The 22,466-nt window shown below is 45.9% G+C and overlaps 1 protein-coding gene and 1 long non-coding RNA gene across 9 annotated transcripts in view; one reads left to right on the top strand and one right to left on the bottom strand.

The window, feature by feature from the left end:
- Positions 1–8,203: 8,203 nt before the first annotated feature.
- Positions 8,204–14,684, bottom strand: LOC123461652. Of its 4 annotated transcripts, XR_006637774.1 has the most exons (5): positions 14,504–14,684; positions 13,880–13,980; positions 11,792–11,925; positions 9,340–9,528; positions 8,204–8,840 (listed from the first exon to the last, which is right to left on the bottom strand). It is a non-coding gene; the product is annotated as an uncharacterized LOC123461652 (long non-coding RNA). The 4 variants fall into 4 exon arrangements; XR_006637773.1 differs by lacking the exon at positions 11,792–11,925 and having other exon boundaries at positions 14,504–14,679; XR_006637772.1 differs by lacking the exons at positions 11,792–11,925; positions 13,880–13,980 and having other exon boundaries at positions 14,504–14,666.
- Positions 14,685–14,961: 277 nt separating this feature from the next.
- Rgs7 (regulator of G protein signaling 7) overlaps positions 14,962–22,466 on the top strand; it is a 462,943-nt gene continuing 455,438 nt past the window's right edge. For 3 of the 5 annotated variants that reach the window (XM_045153201.1, XM_004653278.2, XM_045153176.1), the window contains exons 1-2: positions 15,312–15,442; positions 16,205–16,331. In XM_045153201.1, the coding sequence (XP_045009136.1) occupies positions 16,254–16,331 (78 nt within the window). In that variant the 5' untranslated portion in view covers positions 15,312–15,442; positions 16,205–16,253. Of the gene's footprint in view, positions 15,073–15,311; positions 15,443–15,914; positions 15,999–16,204; positions 16,332–22,466 lie in introns of those variants that run through there. The other 2 variants (XM_045153182.1, XM_045153187.1) reach the window with 2 other exon arrangements.

The following is a 22,466-nucleotide window of genomic DNA, read 5'->3' as shown; positions in this document are numbered from 1 at the left end:
ATCCAAGTTTTACATGACATGGGAGCTTTCAGAATGAAGGAAAACTGCCCATTTGTATGCTTAGATTTGGGGAAGAACAGATATGAAAGAAATGTGAGTGGATGAGACAGGCAAGAACTAATTTTATGGCCTGAAGGAGAGACTTAGGATGAATGTTAGTCCAAACTCTCCTTGCTTTCTATGCAGTTCCCCATCCCAGGTATAAGGAATAGAAATTGCCTTGGGAAGTAGGGTCTTCTGGCCTACTACCAAACAGGTAGCTAGAGTGGTATTTCTATTTTATTTATTTATTTATTTATTTTGTGTGTGTGTGTGTCTGACGTTAGGGATGAGCGGTTCTTGTTTCTGTGACTGGTTTAGAGGAAGGACATTCTTGTTACTGTCAGTTGTCTCAGAGGAGAGAGGAGAGCAGGGAAAAGAAAGATAGGGCATTATCAGAGAGACTGCACCTGAGGTCCTTCTAGCATCCACTATTCAAAGTCCTCAGCATGCCGTAGCACCATACTTTGCTGTGTCCTTGTCCTGAGCCCCAATAAGTGTATTCATTGGGAGGTGACATTGAAGGGATTTTTGATGTTGCATTATCTTGGTGCTCGTGAGGTAGCCCTTTAGACGGGGATGCTGTTACAAGCCCAGGTTGCGGGTGGCGATGCACGTGAAGAGCTCTCAGTTTACCTACTCTGACGGTGAGGGCACAGGTGTGGCTGGTGGGTCATGTGCTTTCCTGGACTCACCTTTCTTCAGCTTTCCTGTTACGTTATTAGCTTCATTTACTGGCAGATGCTTTCTGTTTTCCTAGTCTCTGAGACAGCTGTAAGAATGAGACATCCTACTCCATAAGTTTTCAACAAAAGGGAATTGCTAGTTTTGGACCTGGGATGTTGCCCAGACGGCTCACATATTAAAAGGCTTGATTTTCAGTGTACTGCTGAGAGGTGGTGCAACCATTAAGAGGTGGAGCCTTGTGGGAGATCTTGTGGTCAATGGCTGTGGGTCCTTGAAAGAAACTATGGTCCCCCAGATCCTTCTTCTCTGTCACCTCATGGTCATTGGAGGACGAGTCATACTCTGCTGTCCACTTCTGCCATGGTGCATTGCCTCACTAAGGTCCAAAAGCAACACACCAACCAGCTCTAGACTGGAACCTTTAAAATATGAAGCTACAATAAGGCTTTCTTCTTTGGGGCTGGAGAAGCGGCTCAGTGGTTAAGGTGCCTGCCTGCTGAGCCTTATGACCAGAGTTTGATTCCCCCAGACCCATGTAAGACAGATGCACAAGGTGGCACATGTATCTGGAGTTTGTTTTCAGTGGATGGAAGCCCTGGTATGCCCATTTTCTTTCCCCCCTTCCCTCTCTCTTTCCTTCTCTCTCTCTCTCCATGACCCTCTCTCTGCTTGCAAATAATAACTATTAAAAAACTTGCTTCTTTGTAAGCCATTTACCTTAGGCATTTGCAATAATGACAGAAAACTGACTGACATCAAAGTATAACAGGAGATAAAGTTGGAGAGGTGATAAGAAGCCAAATTATTTAGGGCCTTATTGGCCACACAAGGACTTTAACTTTTATTCTAAGGCCATTAAGAAACTACAGAAGGATTCAAGCTACCAAGCAGATAGTCTGTTATATATTTTAAGTATTTCATTGTTTGATGTCTGTAGCATGCATTAATGCTGGAAACCAAAAAACCTGCAACTATACTTAAATAGTTGAGGTAAGGAATTATGATAGTTTGGGCTAGGAAGAGGCAGAGAAGGTGGGAGAACTGAGTTATCTTGATCTCAAATTTATTTTAATATGTACTAACAACATATTCATGATTCACAAGAGTCAAGGAAGAGATAATGGTGGCTGGAATGACTGCTAGATTCTAGTCTGTGTAACTGGGTGGAAAATGCTCTACTTGTATGGGGCACTCTGGGAGAGGAATAATTAAGGGACACGGGGAGAAAAAAGTGGTTCTGTTTCATGTCTGTTTAAACAGGAGCAGTTATTAAATATTACAGTGGAGATGTACAGCAAGCACTTGGAAATACAAGCTTTGCCCTCCGGTGAGAAACTGGAGCACCCTCAAAGTTCTGACAGCATTTAAAGCCACAGATGTGGTCAAGGATGGTGGTGTATACTTGCAGACCCAGTGCTTGACAGGTGGAGGGAGGAAGATCACAAGATTGTTTGCAGGTCAGCCTGGGCTACATAGTGAGCTTTTCCTTGTTTCTTTTCTTGTTTTGTCAAGGGAGGGTCTCACTCTAGCCCAGGCTGACCTGGAATTCACTCTGTAGTCTCAGGGTGGCCTCGAACTCACAGCGATCCTCCTAATTCTACCTCCCAAGTGCTGGGATTAAAGGTATGCACCACCTTGCCTGGCCATAGTGAGCTTTATGCCAGTCTGGGCTGCATAGTGAGAATCAAAACCCTGTCTGAAAACAAAATCAAAAAAGAAGTCCCAAAACTGATATCTGGGACAGACAAAAGAGAGACTGAGAGAGAGCGAGCAAGCACCAACAGGGCTTGAGCTCATTCTCCCAGGTACTTCAGTAGCTCTCTAGCATTTCTATTTTGGTCTGAACTATTCTCCATCTACTTGGGCTGTGATCATTCAGAAACTTGTCAGGCACAATGTAGGAGCTTAATGAACATCAAATGATTCAGAAAGTGTGCTGCTATTTCTGGTGAAGGTGCTTTGGAACCAGCAGGCACTCTGTTGGGCTTCCAGGCTCTTCAATTACAGTGGCTCTGTGGGGGAGATTTAGGTTGGTCCCCTCTTCTGAAAAGTTTACTCGCATTAATTCTCTGATGTGGGCTAGACAGAATTGCCTCAGCGTGGCCTAGGAACTCATCCACTGCTTCTTCAAGATAGGAGACTGAGAAGTCAGGGTAATCACAAGTATCCCGTTCAGTTCCAGAGAGGAGGGAAAGCCTTAAGCCTGGTGTCCTGGAATGTCACATCTCTGTCCCTGGGAGGGATTGTTAATCAGGGGAAAGCCTTCTGTGTGCTGATCCCTCATGTGTGCTGGTACTCCTCAAAATGCACAGCTCCAGGTAACTGAGCAAAAATAAAAGTAAACACTGTTATTTGACAGTCAAGAAGTAGATGTTGGGCTTGAGAACTGTGGTTCTTGGGGACCTCAGTGACACTTGAGTAGCCACTCAAAAGGACAAAAAAAAAAAAAAAAAAAAAAAAGACATGGTGGGGCAGCCTTTAATCCCAGCACTCGGAAGGCAGAGGTAAGAGGATCACCATGAGTGTGAGGCCAGCCTGAGACTCCATAGTGAATTCCAGGTCAGCCTGGGCTAGAGTGAGACCCTACCTCAAGAAAAAAAAAAAAAAAAGAAAGAAAGAAAGAAAAGAAAAGAACAAAAGATTACATGGATGAGGTATAATGCTCCCAGATGGCCACAGACTAGACTGAGAACCCAGGTAAATATCTTATTTTCCAAGTATCTAGTAAACAGAGTCTATCAAGTAGACAGGAAGACTGAAAAATTGCTTGACAGAGTGAAACTTAAGTGAGATTGCTGGGCTAATTTTTTTTAGAGGAATGTAATAGGCTTTATTAAACAGTATTCAGAGATACAGTAAAGATAAGAATATCACACAACCTAGAACGCGTCATTGACATGGGCCAAAGCTCCTGAAAACTGAGAAACTCAAATGAAGGCTGGATTTGTGGGTGGAGTGAAGTATGTTGGGGGCTGACTCTACCTACAGCTGGAAGTGCGCTAAACTGATGTATTGTCTATTGAAAGTTTAGTAGTGACCAGGAGAGCTCTTGTGTTGAGAAGGACAGGGGACGGGGCAGACTGATCGTAGAAGCAGTGGTTCACTGCCTTTGCTGACTGTGATGTTTATGGCTCAGTGGCCAGAGCCCCAACCTGTCCCCAGTCAACCATGTAGTTTCTCAGTCTCCAAGTCAGCCAGATAGTTTCTAAGTTTCTTAATTATAGAAGTCCCGGAAGTGGAGAATTGCTCCCTCATTTCCCTCCTCTCGTAAATTGGCCCCACTTCTATTGTGGATGGGGGTCGGGCAGACACCACAACCAGATTGCTCAGGCAGGTACCATGTGGCAGCGAACCGCTCAGCAAACAGGCTCATCCATCTGGTCTTAAAGCCAGCTATCCCGAGGATGAATGGATGCTTAATGGCTAGAGACACTTGTTCTGGTTTTAGAGGAAGAGGGAGGAAGTGGGACCACCCCTTTTGCTATCTTGGGTTAGAATATGGTCATCTACTAAGGGCCTTGTTTCCCTATCTTCCTGTCTAGCCAAGGAAACTGACTAGCTCCTACAATATTTCATCCCTGCCCCCTCCCCTTAGCCCAGGGTCCACCGTAGATGCTACTGGGGAAATGGGGCAATGACTGCTCCTAACTGATAGATTTCTAAGCATTTTATGACATAGATTACTTTAGGGCCATTTAATCAGTCATACTATTACATGTTAGAAATGACTTCTGATAATATTTCAAGCTGATAAGCATTATTTACAAATTTGGCACATTTTTCAATATTATTACTTGTGTTTCTGTGTATACATGATGTGTGTGCATGGGTGTGCATGTGTCATGTGTGAAAGTCAAGGATAACCTGGAATGCTGGTCCTCTCATTCCACCTTGTTTGAGACAGTTGTCTTTCTTGTTGGTTTGCTACTCAGAAGGCCAGGCTATCTGGCCCCAAAGCTTTGGACTTCTTCTGACTTCATTTCGCATTGCCATAGGTGCATTGGGTTTATAGATGTTGTGCACCATTGCAAGTCCAGCTTTATGTGGGTGCCAGGAATATGAACTCAGGTGAGCAGGTTTACAGAGCAAGGACCTTTAACCACTGAGCCATCTCACAAGCCCCTAGAATAATTTTAATAAATGACATGTGCACCCAGTGACCTGTGAAAACCTTTCAATTCATTCGGCTTTTCCTTTTGCAATGTTTTTTCAATCTGGGTGGAAAGAATGTCAGAGCCACATGTTGGGTCATGATATGCAGAGACATTTATCTTACCCATAGCTGTGGGCTAACTCCACAATGCATGACCCATATACCTCAACAAGGAGGGGCCAAGGGGAGGGGGTAGGTCATGGATGAGCCTAGTAATGGTACCAAAGTGACTGTATTTGCTGAATACAAGACTAATTAATAAAAAAAAAAACTATAAAAATGGATTTTTTAAAAAAAGCTAATTGCAAGCTGTAGAAATTCAGCGGTGTTAATACTTGTTAGTTGGAATAACTAAGGGATACTTACGTGTAAAATTTGTAAGTATAAGTAAATCACAGGAAATAAAGTCACTGAAAGTAAACAAGATAACCCAGGCTTTGAACTTGAGGTGAGCAGAGGCTCTCTGACATCTGTGTTAGGATTTGCAGCTTCCAAGGAAGTACAGGATGCATGTCGGAGAACTGTGTGATAACACATAGTAAATGTCCCGAGGATGTAATAACGACATGAGCTGCTTCTGCCATGTTTATCCTTCAGCCGTGGTTGCTGCACATACTCCCCATTACATACTCAAAGCTAAATAGATGAGTGGCAATCATCGATCCTCAGACACCTTCAGTGGTGCGCAGTTGTTTCTCAGTAAGTCCATTCCAAACAATCCTAGTTATTAGGAAGTACTTGTCTATTCTAAAAATCTATTTATCTATTATCTATTAATAACTCTATTAATCTATTAATAAATCTATTAATGAGAGAGAGAGAGAGAGACTGAATGAGAGACAGGGAACGGGCATGCCAGGACCTCCTGCCACCGAAAAATGAACTCCTGATGCATGTGCCACTTTGTGCATTTGACTTGAGTACTGGGAAATCGAACCCTGGCCATCAAGCACTGCAAGCAAGCACCTTAAACCACTGAGCCAACTCTCCAGCCCCAGAGGGCATATCTTTGTCTTGTATTGAGATGCGTCTCCCTGAAACTTCCACCCATCATATATTAATGTGTCTTCTACAACTTGGAAGACTATGTTTGAAACATTTACTGGCTGAGATGTTTTAAAAAAAAATAATGTTTTAGGAAAGCTATTGACAATCACAACTTTTTAACTCATGGACTAAGTATCTCCTTTCTTCCAGGTGTCAGAGTGCCTTTTTGTACATTTACCATTGCTACAGTGTCTCTTTGGAATTCTCCTTCAGACAATATTCACCTTGCTCCTGCTCAGTGCCTAGCCTGGATGGCACCAGGCTGCAATGAGTGTGCAGAAGTAATGAGGGTGCCAATGACCAGTCCTAACTACTTCACAGACATACACCACACATGAGTTGAATTTGGCAGGGGACATATATCCTTGGCACTTGACACAGAAGAGTCTAGTTTTCTACATAGAGAAGTGTCATAATGAGTTTCATTTCTACCACATAGTTCATTTGGTCTGTATCTCTTGGACGGTAGTTTGAAAATGTATCAGGTTTTTTGGGGGGAGATGTGCACTTCTTAAACATTATTGCATCTGTTTTCAAGTATAAACAATACTAACAAAAATGAAGTGTCTTTTTTATAGCTTTTATTTGTTTGTTTGTTTGTTTAAGAGAGAAAGAGGCAGATAGAGAGAGAAAGAATGGGTATGCCAGGGCCTTCAGCTGCTGCAAAAGGACTCCAGACACACACACCACCTTGTGCATCTGGCTTATGTGGATGCTGGGGAGGGGAATCAAACCAGACTCCTTTGGTTTTGCAGGCAAGCCCCTTAACCACTAAGCCATCTCTTCGGTTCTCAGGTAATCTTTTTTGTTTGAACTGAGTTCTCTTGTTATCTGGCCCACCTTGTTCTTGGAACTAATCCAGCCTTCTCCTACTTGTTTGAATCTATTCTGACTGCAATAACAAAAATGTCACAAACTGGGAAGTTCATGAACAACCAGTGTTTGTCTCTTCCAGTTCTGGAGACTGGAAAGTTCAAGTTCAAGGTGCTGGCAGGTTCGGTATTGGTTGAGGACCCAGTTCGTAAGGCAGGTTTCTCCCTGTAACTTCACATAGCAGAATGAATAAATTGTCTTAGGACTTGGATAGATGAATTGTGAGAGGGACCCAAATGCTGAGATCATTATGATCATCCAAGCATGAGACCTAATACTATCCTTGTCAAACTGTTTCTTATTTTTTCACACCCCATCTCCACGGTTCCATATGCCATGACCTAGCACATTGGCCAGTCCCCATGATTATGCCACTTATAAAATGGGCAGGCGGCCGCCATGCTTTCTAACTTGAGGTCATGCTCAGTTATCAAATGGGAATTCCAAGGGAAAATCTCCAGGAAGTCCTCATTCCCTTGGGTCCTGGTAGATTCATCAGTATTCTGTCTGTCAGCCTTAGTCAGTTCGGAGTCTTATAAACTGTTCATCATTTTGACTATTGTGCTTGGAAAGCAAACACCACCTCTGTGAATAATGCAGTGCTCGACTATAGCCCTCATTTGCCCATCTACTACAGACTGGGAGTGGAGCCGAGGCCTGTCTGCCACGATGTGTGGTTGGGGTAGCCTCATGGATCAGCGTTCACATTTCGCTTTAAGTACTCCAAGCTGATGACCTGGTTGGTTGACTCAAACCTCTCGGTATGGATGCCACAGGGCTAACTGATGACGATGGACTGGGCCTGTAGAGCCACGAGCAAGCCTGGACTTTTTACAAGTTGATTTTCTCAGATACTTAATGGAATAACACACTTTAGCATAAAAAAAGATTTCACCACAGAACTAAATAAGACAGATAATATGAATTGTGTTTTTGCAATTAAGAAACCGAGGCACAGCCGGGTGTGGTGGTGCACGCCTTTAATCCCAGCATTCGGGAGGCAGAGGTAGGAGGATCGCTGTGAGTTTGAGGCCACCCTGAGACTACATAGTGAATTCCAGGTCAGCCTGAGCTAGAGTGAGACCCTACTTCAAACCACCCCCCCAAAAAAAGAAGAAACCAAGGCAAAGGAGGGTCAAACCATTTGCTCTGTGTTCCCTCAGTTTTAAGCAATGGAGTTAAGATGAGGCCTTTTGAAGTCTTCTCTACTGTTCCATTGAGTCAAAGGCAAGCAGGGGCTGTCAACTCTTTTGGAATTCAATCCCAAATATCGTTCAGAGTCTCATTCATAAAATGTGCTCAATTAATTTGCCAGTTAAGCGAAAAGTACAACATTTTAAAACTGGTAATTTTGGAATTGGTTTAAGTCAGAATTTAAACATCCTACCAGTAAAGAGAGGAATATATTTTGCCAAAGATAATGTATTTGTTCTCATTTCTCTTTTGTCTTTGCCAGCACTCTGACATTAGTATGGATAATTATCAGGGAAATGGCCACAAAGTGGACACAGCTATTATAGAAGTGGGAGAATAATTCAATAATGAGCACACTGTGCTGTAAATAATAGAGCACTGATTACAAAGAAGCTATTCTTGAAGATCCGTCGTTTGGGCTAAGAAGTCCAAAGTTTCTTTCTTCACTCCCTTCTATCACTTGTAAATCAATTATCCTGAAAAGGCCAACGGAGAATCGTGAGAGGTGCGCTCCTCTGACAGCGCCTGCATCTTTCGGCTCACCCCTTCTCACTTACCATTCTTTCACACAGGAAAAAAACCTCAGATTAATGATGAGCTTTCTCTTAGAAAATCAAAGGGCTTTCTTCCCGTTACCATTTAATTAATTTTCAAAGTAGCTTTGTGAAGAGGGGGTGTGGGGGGGAAGAGGAACTGTTCTCTCTCTTCAGGGTGCAGAGAGAGTGTGTGGGAAAGCGGCTCGTGTCCTTCTCTTGGCGGCTGGTGACTGGCGTCCTGCAGTCTGCTCAGTCAATAAGCATCCAGGTGATTACAGAATGTCCACTCTGCATCTGGGGATCCTGGTCTCCTTGTGAGGATACAGCAGAGGAAAGGGGAGGAAACACTGTTGATATCATGCAACTTGAGTTCTTCTAGAAGGATATGGACAACATGGCCAAGTAAGATGCACAGTTATGTTTCAAGGTGTGAGGGGACTCTGAATTAAAAATAAAAGTCAGTGAAGGAAGAAGGGGAGTGTGGGGAGGGTGCATCGTTTTATGTAAGACTGATGAAGAGGACACCCTTTGAATGAAGACTAGAAGGAAAGGTGACCGTATCTGAGGCGGGGACATTTGAGGAAGGAGGTACACAGCCGGTATATGTCCTGAGGTGACAGCATGCCTGGAACCCATGCAGAATCCAGGGGTGCTGCTGGCCCAGAGTAAGTGGCCACAGTACCACAGTGAGATCAGAAGTGGCAACAGTGTAGCCCTACACAGCCTTGCCGGCATCTGAACCAGGCCTGGCACCTGGAGTGACGCAGGGGTCTCTAGGGGGATGTGAGGTAGAGAAATGACACGACTTACTTTTGAGATGATCCCTCTGCATGCTTTGGGTAGCAGACAGACCAGAAGGGCTGAGAGGAGAGAGGTCAGTCGAGAAGGCTGCTGCCTTCACTCAGGACATGTTGAGTCTTGGCTAAGAGCAGGCTGGTGGCAGAGGAGACATGAAATGACCAGCTGGTGGACATCTTTCTTAGGTAGCGACAACAGGACCTGTTGAATGGACTGGATTTGAGTTGTGGAAAAGGGGAGGGATCTTATCTATTAAACTAGATTAGGGACTTCTTTTTTTTTTTTAAGTTATTTACAGGGAGAGAGAGAGAGAGAAGATATGACGGGGGTGTATGTGAATGAATATGGGTGCACTAGGGCTTCTAGCTGCTGGAAAAGAATTCCAGATGTGTCGGGAGCCATTTTGGCTGGACTTGTATCCATAGCCCTGGGCTTCTGGCCGCAGGACATTAGCAAAACTATAGCAGCCTTCCTGCAAGTAAGATTGTGTATCTTCAGTGTGGGGAAGCAGTCTGGCAGCAAGACATTAGCATAACCATAACAGCCTACCTATAAGCAAGATTAGGTATCTTCAGCCATTTGGCTGGTCCTTTGTACTGGTCCTTTGTACTGAGAAATGATTGAAATGCAAAAACTCTGTAACGGGAAGGTTTTTTGATAGGAACTTGTAAAGCTCATAAAATCTTTGTCCATAGAAAAACTGTTTGTAAAAAGCTATAAAAAGGAATGCTGTGAAATAAACCATGTCTTCAGTCCTGGCTTGAGGCCTTGCTTCAGCCCTGGACTGGGGTCCATGCTTTCACTCTTTCTTCTGTCTTTCCTTAATCCTCACTCCCCATCAGGCTCGAACCCTTTCAGCTGGCAGGCTCCTGCACAGATGCATGGGCCACTTTGTGCATCTGCCTTTACATGGGTTCTGGGGAATAGAAACCAGGTCATTAGGCTTTATAGGAAAGCGCCTTGACAACTGAGCCACCTCTCAAACCCTAGAGACTTTAAAAAATATTTTTAAATGATTTTCAAAAAATATTTTTATTTATTTATTTAACTGGAAAAGAGGGGGGAGGGAAGGAGGGAGGGAGGAGGAGGAGGAGGGAGGGAGGGAGAGAGAGAGAGAGAGAGAGAGAGAGAGAGAGAGAGAGGGAGAGAGAGAGGGAGAGAGGAGAGAGAGAGAGAAAGAGAGAGAATGAGAATGGGCACGCCAGGGCTTCCAGCCACTGCAAATGAACTCAAGACGCATGTGCCCCCTTGTGCATCTGGCTTACATGGGTCCTGGGGAATTGAACCTGGATCTTTTGGCTTTGCAGGCAAACACCTTAACTGCTAAGCCATCTCTCCAGCCCCTTAAAATATTTTTTTCTTTTTTTGGTTGTTTGAGGGAGAGACAGTAACAGAGGGAGACAGAAAGAGTGAGTAGGGGTGTGCAAGGGCTTCCTGCCACTGCAAAAGAACCCCAGATACATGTGTCACTTTGTACATCTGGCTTCACGTGGGCACTGGGGAATCAAACTCAGGCTTTCCAGCTTTGCATGCAAGCACTTTTTGCCACTGAGCCATTTCTCCAGTCCCCCATCCCCGCCTTAAAAAATATATATATATTTATTTGAGGGAGAGTCAGAAAGAGGCACAGAAAAAAAATGGAGATTTGTATTTCTTTATAGTCTTCATTAAAAAAAAGAAAAGAAAGCAGGGCTATGGCAATGGCTCAGTTACTAAAGCACTTGCCATGCCACTGGGAGAAGCCGAGTTCAGATCCCCACGACCCACATGCATGCTGAGTAAATGCGCTGTCTCGACTGTACTCCTGGCGCCGGGAGGTGGGAACAGGGATCCTCGGGGCAAATTCGCTAGCTAGATGACCTGAATCAGCAAGCCTGGAAATGGGATGGAGGATGGTGGAAGACCCACGATGTCAATCTCTGGCCTCCACACACACGAATGCACACCTGCACGCACAGACCTGCACCTATATGCATACAAATACATACAAAAAGTGAAGTTTCCTGAACAATAAGCAAATAAGTACATGTTGAGTGACAGAAGGTGGTAAAAAGTAAATTCTGTAATCCTGACAATTTTTTTTTTGAGGCAAGCCCAACAGATTGACTTAAAAAAACATACACACACACACACACACACACACACACACACACACACACGAAAGAGAAAGAGGGAAAGAGAGAGAATGGGTGTACCAGGGCCTCCAGCCACTGTAAATGAACTCCAGATGCATGCGCCCCCTTGTGCATCTGGCTTATGTGGGTCCTGGAGAGTAGAACCAGGATCCTTTGGCTTTGCAGAAAGATGCTTTAACTGCTAAGCCATCTCTCCAGCCCTGGCCTTTTTTTTTTTTTTTTTTTTAATGAAAGCAAAAGCATGAGTGACAGCAAGAGAAAGGGAGAGAGAATGAATGAGAACTGGCATGCTAGGGCCTCCAGTCACTGCACCAGAACTCCAGCTCCACCTTGTGAGCAGCTGCAACCTTGCACAGGCATCACCTTGTGTGTCTGGCTTAGGTGGGCTCTGGGGAGTTGAACATGGGTCATTAGACTTCTTGGGCAAGTGCCTTAACTGCTAAGCCATCTCTCCAGTCCATTCCTGAAAAAATTTAAAAATAGTATTTCTGACATTTCAAAAATATAAATATGGTTTTAACCATCATTGTTTGAGCTGGAATTACATTATCTCGGTGGGGCTATAGGTCTTTTGCTTGTTATTCAGAGGTTCTGTCTGGCATGTAAACTGGATATATTGTTGCATTTTATGATTTAATTTGTCCAACAAAATATTATAAAATACATGGTTCACAGAGAGAGTAGTAAAGTGACTTTGGATGGTGGCTGTGAGTCCTGTCATGTTTGTATGACCGTGAAACAGAACGTCTATGGAAGTTTGAATATAAGAGGTCCTTCATAGCCCTAGGTGTTTGTAATTCAGCCTCATATTCAAACCCAGCTGATGGACCTTTTGGGCGGTGGAGTCACGCTGGAGGAGGTGTATCATTGGGATTTGGGCCTTGAGGCAGCGCCAAGCCCATTATTCAGACTACCTCCACCCGGATGTGTGACTACACAAGAGCCTGTCTCTGGTCTGCAATGCCACTGTGAAACTTTCCCTTGAGACTACGTCAAACAAACCCTTTCCTCCCATAAGCTGCCTTTAGCCAGATGCTTTGTCTCAGCAATGAGGAGAGAGTAACTGCCACCCCATCCCCATAATATCCTTTTTTTTTTTTAAAAAAAAGTATAATTATAGCATAAAGATCTCCACCACAGAGGAAAGTAGAAAAAAGAACAAACTAAAATCTTATATTCTAAGATCCAGACGGGCTTGGGGAGTTCTCGGCTGGATCCCTGAGTCTAAATTTGAAGAATATGAGTCCTGGGAATGTTAAGGTGATGAATATAGTATTTTCCCCATTGTACAGTGGCACAAATTCTGAGTTGTCTCGTGAGGCTTAACAACAGCAGCAGAAGATGGGACCGAACACAAGGCTGTCTGCACCATCCTCTTTACTCCTGGCAGCAGGAGACACCCCGCACAACCCTCAGGCACTCAGCTGCCTTTCAGGAGGAAGCTGCTCAGAAGACTGCGCTTGCCCGCTCACTCTTCCCACAGTTAGGAATCCCAACCACACCAATTTGGTCAGAGCAGATGCAGCAAAGGGGAGGGAGGTGAGGGCTGAAAGGGAAGCAGCAGGTATCAGCAAGACCTACAATGCCTGTGCAAGCCAGGAATGAAGGAAAATTTGCCTGATAATGAAAAGATTTATAAATTGGGGAACAGTGACAAATGGGCTAAACTAAGCTGTGGACAGAGTGACGGGGGAAATGACTTTGTCTTGTAGTATTTAGAACAGGGGCAGAGGTAGATCAATACTTGTACCTTTGAGTGACATCTGACAGGGCATAGGCAGGGACAGGGAAATGATTAGTTCCCATAGCAGTCCTGACCTCTGAACTCTGCTAAATCCTACCCTGTTTTGACAGAGGGATTAAGAAAGGCACTGGCTAGCCAAGCCTGTTGGTGTAGGCCTGAAATTCCAGCTCCTGAGGGCGGCTAAGGTAGAAAGACCATGAGTTCAAGGCCTGCCTGGGCCACAAAGTGAGTTTAAGGCCAATTGTGTGTGTATGTGTGTGTGTGTATACATACATATATACATACATACACATATATTTGACAGAGAAAGAGGAAAAGAGAGAGAGAAGGGGGGGAGGGAGGGAGGGAGGGAGAGAGACTGGGCATGGTGCCATGGCCCCCAGCCACTGCAAATGAACTCCAGACACATGTACCCCCTTGTGCATCTGGCTAACGTGGGTCCTGGGGAATCAAACTTGGGTCCTTTGGCTTTGCAGGTAAGCGCCTTAATCGCTAAGCCATTCCTCCAGCCCAAGACCAATTTTTTTTTTTTAAACAGGGGAGGGGGAGGCAATAACTCTGTGGTACAGACTTTAGGTTCAGTCATCCACATACACCAAGCAGCCAGCCAGCCAGCCCTGGCCCACTTCCCTTCTCGTCCCCTCCCCCACACCCGTATCAGCAGATGAAATACCTATCTGTGGCCCTGAGGTTTCTACAACGATGTACATTTTCACGAAGAGCAGGATATATGTGTTTCTTTATTCCAGTCCTTACAGTCTTTGTAGCAGGAACCTGAAAGGTAGTTCCGGGACATCAGCAACCCCAGACCATGGGTGAGCCTTGGCAGGGTACAGGACAGGGACAACGGGGAGCCAAGTCCTGGTCTAAAGCAGCCAGACATTAGCCAAGTTCCAATGGATGGATGTCACAGGTGGAGAGATTTTTTTTGTTGTTGTTGTTCACCTTGAGTTGCAGCCTCCAAATTTGTTCTCCTTTCTCCAACTTAGGAGGAAGCCCTGAAAACCGGGAGGGGGGTGGCGGACGAGGGGAGGGGCTGCTGAATGAGTGATTCGGTGGTCCTGGCCCTGGCTCTCAGTACTGAGGTGTTCCTGGCGGGCGTCTGGGTGCTGTTATTTAAGCGTAATGATAATCATTTGCTTCCCTTCCGTCAGCAGGGTCTCCAGGCACGTGATGCAACCTGACAGCTGCTGGTGTGTGTGGGGGCTGATGCATCCATCCTTCCATCCATCCATCTATCCACCCACCCACCCACCCACCCACCGACCGCCAAGCCCTTCCTCCCTCTCTGGCTTACACGTTGCGCTGGAATCTCCAGGCCTACGGCGACGCGGGCGGGGAGTGCGGGAGCGTGGGGCTGGCCTCGCCGAGGGGGTGGGGTGGGGTGCTGCCGGGCCTGCGCTCACCCAGGGGGCTCGCAGGGTCGGGAGACCCCGGGGTGTGGCAGAGGACGAGCCGTGCCCATCCTCAGCCCGCACCTTCGGCCGTCCCTGCCCCACGTGACCGTCGCCTCCTCCCTCCTCCCGAGTCGCGCGCGCACGGGGCCGGGCGTCTCGGCTCCCGCGCGCGCTCGGCGGCGGGTCCCAGTGCACGGGAGGAGCCGCGGACGAGCGGGCGAGCCAGCGAGGCGGCCCCGGGGAGCGGGCGCGAGCGGCGGCTGCCGGAGCCGCCTGTGCACGGGCGGGCGGCGGCCGGGGTGGCGGTCGGTCGGTCCGCTCGGTCGCCCGGAGGCGGCGCGGCATCCGCACCCGGCGAGTGGGATGCAGCTGCCCTGCTCGTGGGCTCCGCTCGCCGCCAGCTGACAGCGCGCGCTCTCAGCCCGCCCGGGAGGGGAGCCGCCGCGGGGCCGTGACCTTGGCCGAGGAGGTGAGTGGAAGAGGCGGGAGGAGAGGAGGCGGCGCCACCCCGAGTCTTCCGGACCCCCGCCACCCCCCCCACCTCCGCGCCCCTCCCGACTCCCGAGCCCTCGCCCTGCGCCAGCGCCAGTTGCTGTGCGCCCGGCTGGGCTGGGGCGCCGCGCACGCCGCGCTCCGCGGGGCTGAAACTGGTACCCGGAGCCGGCCAGGGCATCGCGGCGCGGGGCAGGGCTTGCCTGCCATTTGCTACCGCTACTGCCGCCGCCGGGGCCCGCCCGAGCCACCTGAGCTCCCCCCCGAGGAGGAGAGGGGGAGAAGGCTCCTGCTTGGACCCATGGCTGGAGGCTTGTGCGTTTAGGTGGTTCTCCATGGTGATCCAGGTAATTTGTCCAATGCCTGACCGCCCACCGGTTTCGGGTTGCCCCGGACCAATTCCGGATGCCTTCTTGCAAAGAAGAGGCAGGAATAGGTCTCTCTGGAACCCAAGCGGAGTGAGGCGAGAGCCGCGGAGCCGGTGGCTAAGCAGGAGAGGCGGGTGAAAGTGGCGAAGCGGCTGCCCGAGGACCCCGGGGGGGTGGGGAGGGAGGATGGAGAGGAAACATGTGCCCGGAGAAGGACCCTGGGGACCGGGCCTCTGACGCTCCTCCGGTGGGAAACTAGCGGACTGACCTGGGAGAAAGTGGGCTGCGCTGGGTGTAGCCCTTCCGCCCGGCTCCGAGAGGAGAGAGGCAGCAAGTGGAGAGGCAAGTGCTGGGGACCAGAGCCTTGGGTCCCAGGATAGTGCTCACCGCGGGGGGGTTTTAAGCCAGCGTCTGACACTTTTTTTTTTTTTAGAAAGAGCATCCTGAACACGAAGTCTTTAACAAACACAGCCAGATGACTGTTTCTGACCCAAAGATTGTCATCTCTTAACCATTCCCTGGGGATATAGTACAGGTGTCAGACTTTTTTTTTTTCTTTTCTGTTCCCCCAAATGCACGTCCTGTGTCATTTCCTGCAGTCCCCCAACCCCCCATCTTGTAAACAGGCTCCCCCCGTGTTGTGCAGTGGGTGCTGCAAACATGCGAAGATGAAATTGGCGGAGTCTGCGGCTTGAGCGCTCGCTCTGCGGCCTCACCGAAGCCTCTCTCACCCGTTGACAGGACACACTGGTGATCCTTGTATCTGAGACTGAACCAAGTTTGGGACGACATGGCCCAGGGGAATAATTACGGACAGACAAGCAACGGGGTGGCCGACGAATCGCCCAACATGCTGGTGTACAGGAAGGTAAGAATTCTTCACTTTCTTGGCCAAAGAAAAAAGGAATCATCTTGCTTTATTTTCTCATGTCTCCCTTAGATCAACTTGGTGGTTTTGTGAATCCCCTGAAACATTGATTGCGTATTATACCTGAAGAGGCTCTGACACCCTCAATTGCACGTTATGTGTGAAAAGACGAGCAGGCAGAGGAGGCCTGACACATCCCTTGCTGACTTCACATAATCTGTCATTAGCAATTATAGCGAATTTTGGCATTCAGTATATTTTGTTTGTTGCACACACTTTAATAGCATCCGCCACAATTTTAGAAGTCTTTTCTAATATTCCTTCCAAACATTTAGGTTATTGTAATTACATAAGTGTATCACATTTTAGAAGGAAAAGTAGACCACTTTGCTGTTTGGTGACAAGTGTGTCTGAGTCATCTGCAATGTGTATGGTGTAAGGATTTTACTCTGAACTAAGCATCTCTGGGATTTGGGTTTTTTTTTTTTGTGTGTGGGTGTCTTAACTGTATTTTTCACTCTGTATTATTTCTGTGATTTTGCCTATAATATCTATACTCAAATACCATATGTCCATTAGATAAACCTGCGTTTTAGAGGGTCCCCACCCTACAAGCAGATCTGACCATGTTGTGCAAAGCTATCAGCAACAAACTCTCAGACATGGAGCTACCAGAATAAAGACACACACGGGGGTTGACTGTGCTTCTGAGTGTTGTAGGTAACTTCACTGTGGTTAGGATCAACACTCCTACTAAAATTCAAAATGCAGTATTCTTTATGGAACCTCTGTGCCAATTGCTTGTTTTGCCCTTTTTTATATATTTGTTTTCTTGAGGTAGGGTCTCACTGTAGTCCAGGCTGAACTGGAATTTCTTATGTAGTGTCAGGGTGGCCTCAAACTCATGGTGATCCTCCTACCTCTGCCTCCCCAGTGCTGGAATTAAAGGCATGCGCCACCACACCTGGCATTTAGTAGAATTACTTTTTAGCATATTACCTGGCGTGCTTGTGGGCTCGGAGTTCTTAGTTAACACTGGCAGTGGGAAAAAGAAATCATACCTTGAAGTGACATAAAATCATGAAAGGCTTTGACTAGCATGAGCCTGCCCACCAAATGGCCCAGGATGAATGAGTTTGTATTTGCCTTTCCTCTGACATGCTAGCTGATGGTGAACAGAGAGGAAAGGCCATGCTCCTTCTTCACCCTGCACAGGATCAAAACTTTTAAAATGTATTTTATTTATTTATTTGTGTGGAGAGAAAGAGAGAGCGAGAGCGAGAGCGAGAGAGAGAGAGAGAGAGAGAGAGAGAAGAAAGACAGGGAGATATAATGGGCACACTAGAGCCTCTAGCCATTGCAAACAAACTCCAGATGTATGTGCCACTTTGTGCACCAGGCTTTATATAGGTACTGGGAAATTGAACTTGGGTTGTTAGGTTTTGCAGGCAAGTGTCTTGGAGGCTGAGCCATCTTTCCAGCTCCCCAAATCAAAACTTTTTGAATGCATAATCATAGTTATTAAAAGATGGATCGTGATAAATATGTGTTTGAGAGAGTATTGTGATTGCTGTAAGGAGAAGAGACATGGTCCCCAGGGACAATGTTGGCTGTTTTATCCCCTGGCTTTGTGGATGGTATTATTTGTGTACCTTTGTATGCAGTTACATGTGCGCAAAAAGAGAAATTAGGGACTATTTCAGTCTTTTTATCCAAATGGATAAACCAAGAACATCACTCACTTGGGCCTGTATTATTACTATTATTTTCTTACATTTATTGAACTAACTGGGTATTTGTATATTCTATTTAGAGTTGATTCTGAGGAAAAAAGAACATTTTGGTGCTAGGTGCTTCAAAATAAGTGTGAATATTTCCTTTTTGGTATAATTGAATATTGTAATAGATGAGATGTGTAATATAGAAATCTGTTCTATGAGAGTATGCAATGTGGAGAGTTGGACTTTTGGTAGTAGGCTATTTTTGTTAAGTTGAACAACTGTATTCTTTCTGTCTTTGTTTATAAAGATAGAAGGATGAATTGATGCCACACCTGGCAGTTACCTTGTTTAGAAGTTACATGATATCAATAAGTGTGTTTTATCTAACTAGTTATCATGAGAACAAATAAACTAAGAAGGCATGGGTTTCATAATTATTCTTTTATTATTTGGTGTACTTAAATTTCATATTGCTAACTTTGTATTTTATTTTATAAATTGTTATATAGTCTGAAATTGATATTAGTTTTAAAGTTAAGTGTATAGGATTGTATAGTTTTAGAAATATAATTTAACATTTTTCCCCTTCAGACAGGATCTTACTCTAGCTGATTTCAGCCTTGTAGCTATCTTCCTGTCTGCTGTTTATTTCCCTCCTTCCCTCCCTCCAGTCCCCTTCCTCCAGTCCCCTTCCTCCAGTCCTTCCTCCCTCTCTCCCTCCCTTCTTTCTTTCTTTTTTTTTTTTGTTTCTCGAGGTTAGGGCCTTGCTGTAGCCCAGGCTGACCTGGATTTCACTATGGAGTCTCATGGTGGCCTTGAATTCACGATGATCCTCCTACCTCTGCCTCCTGAGTGCTGGGATTAAAGGCGTGAGCCACCACTGTAGGCTCCTGTCTGCTGATCAAAGTATGACAAACGCTTCGGTTGCTGAGGTTGGAGCTATTTCTTATGTTCATATGACCCTTCTTTTATTGTTTCTTTGTTTGTGGTTAATGATACATATCACTTACTTTTAGGGAAAAAAGTCCCAGGTAACATATAATTAGAAAAATAATTTAGTTTGGTGAATTTTACTCATAATGCCTAACTATAGGTTACTTTTGGTCTATCCTTTAATTGTGTGGCCATATGGCTTTTTGTGATGTATGTAATAATTTATATATAAATTACAGGCCAACAATTGAACTTCCCTTCATTGTCACTAGTCATGTAGAACGCTGTGTGTCTTGGTGCATGCATGTGACATGGTGCCATGATTGTCATGCTTGCCTTGTACCTTTGATTCTTATCTCCTGTGTGGGCTTTTCGTTTGATAGCTTCTCAGTAGAGAACACATTTTAATGCAAAGAACAACGAAGTCATTGGCTGTGGGGATAGGTTGAATCTATGTATTGGGATATTTCAAAAACTTCACCTTCATAAAAGAATAGACAGTATATTACAATGCTTGGCAATCAGGAAACCAGTCAAAGGCTTTTCAAAGGTCCTAAGTCCCAATGGAGAGCTGCCTCATGACAGCGGAGAAAACTTGTGGTCTTATCAATTCGCGTCAGTTTTCCACTTGTCCTTCAGTGCTGAAGCTTCAGTTCTTGAAAGTGTGTTCCAAGCCTGTGACACTGATGGCGTTCTTTCCACTTCCCTTCCTCCACCTCCTTCCTTGACGCTCTGCTCACTTCCTGCCCAGAGTTACCGTGGCACTAGTGCTATGCCCGGGTGGCTATTGCTCCTCCGCATAGGCTGTGGGTGACTCTTCCACTCTGGGAGCGAGAGGAGCCGGTACATCATTACCAAGGTAGACTTCTTCAGAAAGCTGGACCACATGGATCTCTCCTGTTGTTTGATGCCGCTCTCCATTGTGACTCTCCCGCTGCAAGTTCTAGGAGTTCTTCCAATCATGGACAATTCCAGGGATTTCTTTCCCATGGAGAAGCCCATAGTGGGTTTATGGAAGACTATCTGCAGTGGATTAAACTCTGAACACCAGGCAGAGTAAATGTTTTAATGAAGGCTTTGGTCCTGACAGTGCTGCCCTGTGGTCAGGGCTGGTAGCTGCAAATCAGTCTTGGATGTCCGCCTTAGCTTGGTTTAAAATAGAGGTTTAAAATAGGAGGGCTGGAGAAATGGCTCAGCTGTTAAGTGCTTGCCTGTGAAGCTTAAGTACCATGGTTCTAGGCTTGACTCCCCAGGACCCTTGTAAGCCAGATGCACAAGGTGGTGTATGCATCTGGAGTTCCTTTGCAGTAGCTGGAGGCCCTGGCACATCCATTCTCAGTTTCTCCACCCCCCCCCCGTCACTTTCAAATAAATAAAAAATAAAATAGGAGGATCTCTGTAGAGGTCTATCTAAAAAGACTGCTATTTATGGGCTGGAGAGATGCCTTGGCAGTTAAGTGCTTGCCTGTGAAGCCTAAGGACCCCGGTTCAAGGCTTGACTCCTGAGGACCCATGTTAGCCAGATGTGCAAGGGGCACACACATCTGGAGTTCGTTTGCAGTGACTAGAGGCCCTGGTGCGTCCATTCTCTTTTTTTCTCTCTCTCTCTCTGCCTCTTTCTCCTGCGGTCTGTTGCACTCAAATAAAAATAAAAACAAAAAATGTTTTAAAAAACTGCTATTTGTGAAGCATTTTGCCTTAAAAATTCTTTGGTTTGTAATGTTACCATTTTATAGTCAGGTAATTATGTTAGAGCAATTATGTTGTTTTATCTGTTTGAGGATATCTTCTTTAAAAAGCCAGATGCACAAAGTGGAACAGACATCTGGATTCATTTGCAGCAGCTGGAGGTCCTAGCATGCCCATTCTCTCTGTCTCTCTTCTATCTCTCTCCACTTGCAAACAAGTAAATAACAAATTTTAAAAAGTGCATAAAATGGTGAGGCTTGAAGGCTATTATTCCTGAGGCACTCTAGGCTCCTTGTAGACAGCTCTAACAAGACTGGAATAATCAATTTCCTTGAGATTCAGCCAGCTGCAACTCACCTTGGATCCAAACCAGCTTCTTGACACATTTGTAGAGGTGACATGTTAGAAATGAATTTTGTTTTGGGTTAATGCGTCTTAAGCTCCGGTCTCTGTTTTGGTCAGAAACTCTTATTCATGGCTGCCACTGGCTACAAAGGGCAGCTCCGTGGGCTAGAACCCAGCGCATAGGGAGACACAGTCCACACTTGGTGTCTGGCCAGCACACTGACCACTAGACAGCATCCATCACCTCTGTCCTGCAGCTGTCATTCTTGCATTGTGAAAAACAAAGTGTCCAGGGCACCTTGGGGCCAGTATTTCAAATTGGCTGTAATGTTTGTCTCACTAGCAAGAATGCTCAAAATGTCCAATAATTTCTGATATTATTGCAGCAACCATTTATGCTCCAGCGGTCAGAAAAGGGAATGAAAGTGTTTTCTCTCATTCATTACTGGCTGAACATGCTTTTGGAAATAGCAAACCTATCAGGATTACTATAGCTCTCCTTTCCCTCTCTCTTCCATCCTCTCCTCAATTCTATTCTCTTGCTCTCCTTTTATCTCTCTTTTCTTTTTTGTATGTGTATGTGCTGTGTGTGTGTGTGTGTGTGCATACATGTGTGTGTGTGTGTGCACATGCATACGTGCCCACGCACATATATGTGCAGGCTGGAGTCAGTCTTCCTTCATTGCTCTCTGCCTTATCTGAGACAGGATTCTCATTTGAATCCAGTAACCATGCCTACCGAGCACATGTGTGAACGTCGCCGATCTGAATTCTGGACCTCACGCTTGCTTGGCAAGTGCTGGATCCTCTGAGAAATCTCCCCTCCCCTTCCCCTCATCTCTCACTTTTCTGTATAGTAACTTTCCTTCCCAATGTTTCTTTTCCTTCTCCACTTTTGCATAACAAACTTAAGGATCAATATACATTTCACTAAGACACCGTTCATTTTAGTTGACAGAGAAAACAATGCCTTTTACAACTTGCAGTTCCAGTTACTCTCAGGGATGAGAACAGGTACCATCCTTGCTTGAGTGTCTACTGCGATGGGGGGGTCCGACCATGTGATAGTACATGGTTGTTGTGCCACCAGGCAGTCTTGAGGTCAGAGCCTTCCATTCTCGAAGGACAAGATGGGTGAGCCGGCCTTTCTTACCTGAAGTACAGTGGGAACCAGTGTCTCATGGAAAGATTGTGTTTGCTGACTAGCTTTGTCTTGGTTTCTTTGGAATCTGTTTCTTATGTCCCTCTGTCCTGTGAGAAGAGACATTCCTTTGAGAAAGGGGAGCGGCTCAGTTCAAGAAGGATTTGGCCACACTCCCGACTGGTCTGCCAGTGGTGAGCTGGTATCTTAACTCAGTGCTTTGTCTCTACAGCATTGCCAGTGTCGTCAGACTCCAGGGTGCCAATGTGTTATAACTCAACTGTAAAAACATAATCCTTACTGACT

The sequence above is a fragment of the Jaculus jaculus genome, chromosome 1 (assembly GCF_020740685.1).
Source record: "Jaculus jaculus isolate mJacJac1 chromosome 1, mJacJac1.mat.Y.cur, whole genome shotgun sequence".
NCBI classification, from domain to species: domain Eukaryota; kingdom Metazoa; phylum Chordata; class Mammalia; order Rodentia; family Dipodidae; genus Jaculus; species Jaculus jaculus.
The sequence above is the reverse complement of the archived record's forward strand: the minus strand, read 5'-3'. Positions and strand labels throughout refer to the sequence as shown.